At 48.4% G+C, this 9,282-nt stretch overlaps 4 protein-coding genes across 4 annotated transcripts; 2 read left to right on the forward strand and 2 right to left on the reverse strand.

The window, feature by feature from the left end:
* Window positions 1–2,890: 2,890 nt before the first annotated feature.
* On the forward strand, window positions 2,891–3,598 carry LOC119961048 (histone H1-like). Its single transcript, XM_038788561.1, has one exon. It carries the CDS (start codon window positions 2,924–2,926, stop codon window positions 3,572–3,574), a length of 651 nt encoding a protein of 216 aa, XP_038644489.1. The 5' UTR covers window positions 2,891–2,923; the 3' UTR covers window positions 3,575–3,598.
* A 1,512-nt stretch (window positions 3,599–5,110) lies between these two features.
* On the forward strand, window positions 5,111–5,617 carry LOC119961049 (histone H3). Its single transcript, XM_038788562.1, has one exon. The coding sequence runs from the start codon at window positions 5,160–5,162 to the stop codon at window positions 5,568–5,570; it is 411 nt and encodes a 136-aa protein (XP_038644490.1). The 5' UTR covers window positions 5,111–5,159; the 3' UTR covers window positions 5,571–5,617.
* Window positions 5,618–6,080: 463 nt separating this feature from the next.
* On the reverse strand, window positions 6,081–6,532 carry LOC119961050 (histone H2AX-like). Its single transcript, XM_038788563.1, has one exon. It carries the CDS (start codon window positions 6,516–6,518, stop codon window positions 6,132–6,134), a length of 387 nt encoding a protein of 128 aa, XP_038644491.1. The 5' UTR covers window positions 6,519–6,532; the 3' UTR covers window positions 6,081–6,131.
* A 932-nt stretch (window positions 6,533–7,464) lies between these two features.
* LOC119961051 (histone H2B 1.2-like) lies at window positions 7,465–8,013 on the reverse strand. The gene has a single exon (XM_038788564.1). The coding sequence runs from the start codon at window positions 8,011–8,013 to the stop codon at window positions 7,636–7,638; it is 378 nt and encodes a 125-aa protein (XP_038644492.1). The 3' UTR covers window positions 7,465–7,635.
* Window positions 8,014–9,282: the final 1,269 nt, after the last annotated feature.

The raw sequence follows: 9,282 nt of genomic DNA on the forward strand, positions 1-9,282 counted from the left end.
AGTTACGGGGATAGGGTGGAAGTGAGGGCTTAAGTGGGTTGGTGCAGACTCGATGGGCCAAATGGCCTCTTTCTGCACTGTGTGCTCAAAGTTCATGGACTAGGGGTGAATTGTTGAAAATTATCCCACCTCCCTTCTCGTGTATCACTGTTGGATTGGACATGTTTATCTGGGACTTGAACTCTATGTGAGCGTGACTGCTTCTGTTCTCTGTGATGGTGGATCTGATGTTGTGTCTGTGTCTCTGCAATGTTAGATTAATATTGTACTTACTGTCAGTTAGAAGGAGACGGCTGCACATTCATGTTGCTGAGGAATCATCATCTTGGAATTCATCACTTCATCTGATGAACGTGGGGAAGAAAAATATTTCTTGTAAATCAGGGTCAGATGAGGCCAATGATCAATTAAACAATTATTTCAACTGATAATCAGTAAAAATAGAAAATACTGTCCAAATCCTGCCCCAGAATCAGACAATAAGCCAGGCCCAGAAAGAGCTCTCCCTTCCCCCCGCTCACTCCAAGTCCCGGAACAAGATGGGGCTCCCGCTGCGCCTCTTGCAAACAGCCCCCGATTCTCCCTGAACTCCCCCCGAGTCAGTAATGATCTCGGAGCCTCTTTGCTCACACTCCCAAATGGATGAGCTGCTGCAATGAGAACGCTGTTTCCTCGCTGACCTGGGCCCTGACATTTCACTCAGTTTGAACAAAGCGTCTCCACTCACTGAGCAAATGGAGTGTGTGGGGGAGGGGCTGCGCATGCGCGTTTAATCTCAGAGTGACGCCAGACAGGGTGCGGGGTTACCCCGAGCATGCGCAGATCCCCGCAGCAATTCCGCATTGAGAATCAATGGGAATATTCCCCATTTCACTGTCATCACATTTGGAGCAAAACCTCCGATAGAGCCCGTGTTGGGGGGACTGTGTGTGTGTGGGTGCAAGTGGCCCTGCGCCCCAGGGCTCAACCAATCACCTTTGTAGCTGTGTGTTTGTCCCAATGAGATATTCAATTTGCAGCCATTACCTGCAGCTTGTTTGTTATTACACTGCCATTCAGCCCCTCAAACTCACACTTTCTGCAAACTAACATTCCACTGACTGACTTCATTTTCCATAGAAGCCGAGAATTACTGCAGGGCAGAAGAAGGCAATTCGGCCCATCACTGTCCCTCGGAAAGAGCATCCCACCTTGGCGCACCCGTCCTATCCCCATAAACCCGTGACCCCACTGAACCAACACATTCTTGAATACGAAGCGGTAATTCAGCATTGCTAATCCACCTGACTGCAGATCTTTGGCCAGTGGGAGGAAATCTGAGCACCCGGGGGGAACCCACCCACACACACGGGGAGAAGGTCCAAACCCGCACACAGGCAGTCACCCAACTCTGGAATTGAACCCGGGTCCCTGGCACAGTGTGGCAGCAGTGCTAACCATGTTCCACCATGTTCCAGGTTCACTCACTCCCCCCGGTTCTCTCACTTCCCCCGGTTCACGCCCTCCCCCGGTTCTCTCACTCCCCCGGTTCAGTCCCTCCCCCGGTTCCGTCACTCTTCCGGTTCACTCACTCTCCCGGTTCACTCACTCTCCCGGTTCAGTCCCTCCCCCGGTTCCGTCCCTCTCCCGGTTCACTCACTCTCCCGGTTCACTCACTCTCCCGGTTCACTCACTCTCCCGGTTCAATCACTTCCCGGTGTTACAGGCTACTTTAGTTCCATACAATCCCAAGTTTAGTACACTCCGCTCATTTTACACAATCACCAGGTTTCACACACTAGTCTGTAATTAAATTATCTTTGATTATGCATCTTCTACTGATTTTACACATTTCTCTGGTTAACACACTCCCCACATTTATTATTGTCCCTGGTTAACACTCCCCACTAGTTTACTCGTTCTCCTGGTTTACACGTTCCCTCTTTGAGTCCATCTTTGTTTTTGAAATTTGCTGTTCGGATCAGAATGGCCAGAATCTGTTTCACTGTTAAAATCTCCACTCTCAGAGGGGAGGGGAGGGGGGGGGGGGGGGGGTCGCTGCTTGCTGAATTTGGGGTTGAATTTGGGGTTGAGTGTTACCGGCAGTGCAGGAGGATCACATCAAACAGGAAAATCTCCACTGTTGGAGAGGAGATCAATTGTATTTCCACATTCAAGTAAAACGTGTCATCAATGAGTTTAGATTTAAAAATATGACTTGCTGCTGCCGGGTATTTAGGGAAACAGAAGATAGGGAGCAGAAAACTCAGCTGATCAGTAAGTGAGGTGAAAATCTACAATTAAGGCACCGATTTGGAAACAAGTGTTCAGAAGAGGGAGAATTCTGCCCTGGGAAATGTAATTTCCAAATCTTGTGTGTGGATGTGAATATTGTGGAAGAGAGAGTGAAAGGGGCGGGCCAAACAGGAGAAACCAACTGTGTTTGTGTGTCCGCTCTGATCAGGAGATCTCCCAATCCCTCTGGGACAAAATGGAAATATTGTTCATTTAATCAATCCCCCTGATCCCCTCCTACGTTTCCAAGTTGGATTTCAGGGCAGTTTAGATGCTGCTTTCCAGATTTCAGCGGAAAGGTTGAGAAAATGAGAGCGATCGGGTGAGAGAGCGCGAACAGTGCATCAGTAAAACGGGTTTAAATCTGAAATGGAGCATTCAAATCGCGTGAAACCTTTCCTACAGCAAACATTAGAGTGTGAGAGACAGGAAGGATTTATCCTGGGACACTGTGGAGCTGGAATTTGAGTGGAATTGGATAGTTTGGGACCAGAGAAAAACACAGAGGCAGCAGCAGCAGCCTGGAGCTGAGAGCAGGTTGTCTCCGCCCCGTCCGCTCGCTGCCTTTAAGTTGCTCAGTGCCGCCACCAGAGGCTTCATTTCTCAGCCACTTCACATTGACGGAGATATTTTGTGCAGAATCCCGGAGATGAGCGATAGTGCAGCCGCCGAAGCGGCTCCTCCAGCCGCCGCCCCAGTCAAGGCTGTCAAGAAGCAGAAGAAGGCGGTTCTCCGGAAGAAACCAGAAGGTCCCGGGCTGGCCGAGCTGATCCACAAGATTGTGGCGGATAGCTGCGATCGCAAGGGGGTTTCCTTACAGGCCATAAAGAAGCAGCTGCGGAGCAAAGGGGTCGATGTGGATAAACGAGGGTCCCAGATCAAGCAAAGTGTCAAGAGGAGTGTGGACAACGGCAGCTTGGCTCAGGTCAAGGGCACGGGCGCCTCCGGCTCCTTCAAGATCGTTCAGAAGACATCCGGGGGGAAAGTGATAAAGACCGGAGTAGCCAAGAAACCAGCAGCCAAGAAACCTTCAGTGAATACACCAGCAGCCAAGAAATCTCCCAAGAAAGCAGCAGCCAAGAAATCTCCCAAGAAACCAGCACCCAAGAAAGCAGCAGCCAAGAAAACTCCCAAGAAACCAGCAGCCATGAAGGCGGCAGCTCCCAAAAAGAGGGCGAAGAAAGCAGCTCCGAAGAAAAGTTCTCCTGTGAAAAAGACCACGGGCGGAATAAAGCAGACCAAATCGAGGGTCAAGCCAAAAGTGAAATCATTAAAGGCTAAGAAACCAGCAAAGAAGTGAAAGAACCCGAGCAAATTGTAAACCTCTGAACCTCTTCTCAGAGCCACCCACATCTCTCCGGAAAGAGCTGATCCCCCGACCAATGAATCCCTGTCCCGGTGCTGGGAGCAGATTTCAGATAGAAATGTCAATCCAGTATTGCCGCTCACTCGCTGACATGCTCTGCACCGGGCTTCTCCCCCCACTCTGCACTAAAACACAGCGAAGTTGCTGCCTCTTCCTAACCGGGAAGGGGTGTTAGTGGAATTCCCAACCCGTCTGGGAGAGGAGTTGTGTGGGGATGGAATCGGAGCTGGAATTGAAATGAGAGCAGATAGTTGGGCTGGTTCTAGAAAGGAGTTGACTGAGGCGGGAATATTACTGACCTGCCTGGATTTAATAGATCCGCGTTTCTAACTAGCTGCTATATGATGTTGCAGTTTGTACGTTTTGTTCAACGCGCTCTTTTCACTTCTGCTTGGAATATAAAATGTGGGTTGGAGCAGGCAGGAGGAGGAGCTGGATGATCAAAGACATTTCACTGCTCTGTCTGTCACTCAATCTGCTCCCCGCCTCTCTCTCCCTATCTCAGTCAGGTCGGGGCCGAATGGATAATAAAGGAATGTATTGACTTGGTTTAACGCGTCATAATTGAGACACGACGATTTTATGTTAAAGTTTGTCGTGATATAACAGTTAATCCTATCCTATCATTGATTTCTCTTTTCATATTAAAAGGCGACATTGATGTGCTGTAGAGTCTGAAACACAAAACCTTTCTCCAAAGTCAAACCTGTAACCACACGGAGTGAACACTGACATTGTAATGAGAGCCAGAATGAATACCTGCACGATTTTATTAATCTAACGGCATTGGTTGAGTCGAATCTGAGGTGAAAAAGGGACCAGGAATCATTGAGAAGTTTTTGATGTCTCTAATTTGGGATTGATTTTCTCAGATATATGTTACTTGTCCCTGTGAAATTGGACATGCCGGATTTTATTAATCTACTTTCGGACATGAATGTTCACCGTCAGAATTTGATCAGAAACACGGTTTACATAACTGATTTGTAAACACCGCCTCCTCCCCCCGAACATTCGCTAAACGAATCAGTCAATTTTACCTTTAATATCCATCGCTTTTTGCAATGAAGGAATTGATATCTCTGATCAGAATAAAATGACACTGAATTCCGCCCCTCAATAGGAGCTTTATCCCAGTCTGTTGCAGACCAAACAGGGAGTGAATGTGAATTTAATCCGGTTGCTCAGGCATTGAGTCGAATCTGAGACAAAATGGGAACAGGAATCATTGAGATGTTTTTGATATTCACAACTCGAGATTGATTTTTTTCGGTTTTCTCAAATATCGGTTCCTTGTCCCTGTGGAATTGGCGGGCTTTTTGAAATTGATGGCTTGTCAGTTGCAGGTCCACCAATCAGGGCCCTGATATCCTTGCCGCCCATCGCTCTTTTCAAATTTGTCCACGGGATCGGGCTGCATCCAATGAGGAGAAGAGGGCGGTCACTATAATGCCTTAAATAGGCAGTGAGAGAGCGGCGCCAACATTCTCAGCCTCTGCCTTTCACCCAGTTTCACATCATGGCCAGGACCAAGCAGACAGCGCGCAAATCGACTGGAGGCAAAGCTCCTCGCAAACAGCTGGCTACCAAAGCGGCCCGCAAGAGCGCTCCAGCCACGGGCGGAGTGAAGAAACCTCATCGCTACAGACCCGGCACTGTGGCTCTGAGGGAGATCCGCCGCTACCAGAAATCCACCGAGCTGCTGATCCGCAAACTGCCCTTCCAGCGCCTGGTGCGAGAGATCGCTCAGGACTTCAAGACAGACCTGCGCTTCCAGAGCTCCGCCGTCATGGCCCTGCAGGAGGCCAGCGAGGCTTACCTGGTGGGGCTCTTTGAGGACACCAACCTGTGCGCCATCCACGCCAAGCGAGTCACCATCATGCCCAAAGACATCCAGCTGGCCCGCCGCATCCGCGGGGAACGCGCCTAAAACCCGGCTTCAGCATCAGCAACAACAAAGGCTCTTTTAAGAGCCACCAAGTCTGTCAGGAAAAGAGCTTCTACACCCAATCCCTCAGTTGACATGCGGTCATTTCGTATATACACATCGGCAGTGTCTCATTGCATTCGGAAGCTTTAGTGACATTCTGACATCCCTAAGTGAGTGAAGGGACAACCGGTCACCCTTTTACGGAGGGAGCGGGTGGCTCAAAAAAGAGACTAGATTATTAGATTCTTCCCGTCCCAGTGCTGGATAAGGGTCGCTAAATTGGCAAATAAAAGCTGCGACCTCCGCTTCCTCCCAAGTTTTCAATTTACTCTTCATTGCAGTGTAGTTTCTGGTCTCCTTATCTCTGAAGGATAATTGATTTTAATATGAGGCTCCGAGTAAGAAAAGTCTCAAATAATAACCCACCGAGATAGTTATTGGTGGAACATCTACACGTTAAATAGCTGAATTTCGAATGACAGAAAATAATTCGCTCTTTTTCAGATAAAGTGAGTGGCTCTGAAAAGAGCCTTTGGGTTATTAGATTAAAGAATGGTCGCTTCACTTCTTGCCGGAGCTGGCACTGGTTTTCTTGGGCAGCAGCACGGCCTGGATATTAGGCAGCACCCCGCCCTGAGCGATGGTCACCCCTCCCAGCAGCTTGTTGAGCTCCTCGTCGTTGCGGACGGCCAGCTGCAGGTGTCTGGGGATGATGCGGGTCTTCTTGTTGTCCCGGGCCGCGTTCCCGGCCAGCTCGAGGATTTCAGCGGTCAGATACTCGAGCACAGCAGCCAGATAGACCGGGGCTCCGGCACCCACACGCTGGGCATAGTTACCCTTTCTCAGGTGCCTGTGAACACGGCCCACCGGGAACTGCAGTCCAGCCCGGGAGGAGCGAGACTTGGCCTTGGCCCGAGCTTTACCGCTGGTCTTTCCTCTTCCAGACATTGTCACAATCTCACAAACACTTTCACAAAGAATGAGGAAAAACGCCCACATTCACTTCTCTTATAGCTTCAGGAGGAATGGCGGTGCACACATTGCTGATTGGTTATATGAACAACATTGTGGATCCGGCTACAAAGTGACCAATCAGATATCTGTTTGAAGCACCAATCAGGAGAATCCACTGGTGCTGAGGGCGGAAAGTTTGGGCGCCAAATGTTCAGATTACAACCGAAAATTTATTTCAAAGCATAAAAGAGCGCAAAAAGATAAAACAGAAAATTGAACAGGGACCGAAAAAAATGTGACTATATCATTTAGTTTTGAGTATAGGATTGTTGGATTCTCTCTCTTTGACGAGTTTACAGTTTCCCTTTATTTGTCAGTTTCGGATTTGGGGATTTCTTTGTAACTGACGAACCCAAAATCAATTAAAGCAAATAATGCGGATGCTGCAAATGTGAATTGAAGAGAAAATGCTGGAGAGACTCAGCATGTCTGAGTATCCGTGGAAACGTTTCGGATTTGCAGAATTTAGTTTCGGATTTAAATCCGAATCTGTTCCCAGAGATTTTTACAATTAGGATTCGAATCGAGTTTAATCTAGCTGCTGTTTAAAACGCTCTCAGCCGCAGACAGAATGTTTAATTTACAGCCAGCTGCAAGTATTATAAAAAAGATCCATATTGTAGACTAGTGCTAAAATTGGAGTGAGCAGTTTGGAGCTAGTGTCAGTATTGAAATGGAGTTTTCCCACAACACTAATGTGCTCTTAACGTAAATCAGAAGGGAGATTTTTTCGAACCCTGAACACAAATTGAACGGGAGGTTTTGGAGTTCTATTCTCTCTCCAAAGCTAGCGACAGGGACCGAATGGGAACAAGTCAGAAACCAAAGACAGTGTCACCGAGTGGTCATTAAATGATGGGACTTATCAAGGCACGAAGATCCACCGGGCGATAACTGTTCCTGGAAAATCCTATTTGAACGGACTTAGCTATTCATAATCGAAATAAAGTAAATAGTTTAAAGTATGATGGTTTGGCTGTTTTCGAGAAGTTGTGGGTGGCTCTTAAAAGAGCCGTTGTGTTTGGGGTGGTTTTCAGTCCATTGTGTAGTTTTACTTGGAGCTGGTGTACTTGGTGACCGCCTTTGTCCCTTCCGACACGGCGTGCTTGGCCAGTTCCCCGGGCAGCAGCAGGCGCACGGCGGTCTGGATCTCCCGGGAGCTGATGGTGCTGCGCTTGTTGTAATGGGCCAGGCGGGAAGCCTCACCCGCGATACGCTCGAAAATATCGTTGACGAACGAGTTCATGATGCTCATGGCCTTGGAGGAGATGCCGGTGTCGGGGTGAACCTGCTTCATCACTTTGTAGATGTAGATGGAGTAACTCTCCTTCCTCGACCTTCGCCGCTTCTTGCCGCCCTTTACTGGGATTTTCTTCTGGGTTTTCTTAGCGCCCTTCTTGGGAGCTGGAGCTTTTTTATCCTCAACCATGGTGACAGCAAACTGCAGACACACAATTATTAAGAATTGCCAGACAACTTCTCTTTTATAGACTAACTCAGTGAACTATGTTAATGAAGGATGGGTGAGAGACCAAGTGACCATTGGTGAATTTAGAATGATGTGACGTAATTGTGCATCTGATTGGTTGGTGCAGGAAGCCAATTACAGTAACTGCCCCGCCCATACACACTCTGTGGCCAATCAGATTGCCCCTAATTGACACATTGCTCTGACTCTGGGCCTCCCTCTGCCGGCAGCAGCACATTCTCTCTGCTGGTAATAAGACGTCACTCTCCAGGGGCTGTCCCGCGCATGCGTGCCCATTCAGCCCGATCAGGCAGTGCGCAGGCGCGGCACTCAGCGTCCGGACCGCCTCCTCCTGACGTCACCGGGCTGTCCAGGGGCAGCTTCTTTGAAGCAACACCAGGTTCAAGCGGCGCTGGGGAGCAGATCCTCCATTTTGTAGCTGGTAGCTGGGAAGAATTGAAAATGGATGGTTTTGTAATAAAGAAGAGAGGGTCAGAGACACAAACAGGCCCGGATCTCACAACTAAATCTGTGGGAGAGTCGCCCAGGGGAGTGACAGCAACACAAAGCAGAGCTGGTGTCAGCTCCACGGCCTCTGCTCAACAACCCATTCAGAAGGAGCTGAAATCAGGAACACAGCAGAATAAAGGTGATATTTGAAGGTATGTCTTTATAAAATGAGAGAAAATTGGTTGTTGAAAACTCCCTTTGACTTCGAGACCCAGTCTCAATCATTAACTGATAGCTGACATCAAATGTGCAAACTGAGCTGCACCTCACCTGTGACAGCACATTAAAAATATGCCACAACCCCATGAGGTTTTTAGAATTCTGGTGTCGCGTCTCGGAGGAGCATCCAGTGCTGAGTAAAACACATCACAAGGATCTACATGTTAAAGGTTTGGATTTTTCAACCTCAAAAGGATGAAGACAGCACAAAGGAACCAGCTGAACTCTGCATCTGATACACGCGCTGCCCTCTCCACATCTGAACCTGATTGAAGTGAGATCATAAGGACCAAGCAAGCTCACCTGCTGCATTAAAGGTAAGAGAATATAGTGGGTCATGGAGGTCAGGTGGTGTGGGTCCCAAAGGATGGCCGGCTGGTTAACATGGGTCATAGATAAAAACCAGTTTAAAAGTACTGCTCTGTAAAATACTACTGATTCAGTTCATCCATTTTTCCTTCATTTTCCAGGACTAACTGACCTAATGTCATTGATGTAGTA

This window comes from Scyliorhinus canicula, unplaced genomic scaffold (assembly GCF_902713615.1).
Source record: "Scyliorhinus canicula unplaced genomic scaffold, sScyCan1.1, whole genome shotgun sequence".
NCBI lineage: Eukaryota > Metazoa > Chordata > Chondrichthyes > Carcharhiniformes > Scyliorhinidae > Scyliorhinus > Scyliorhinus canicula.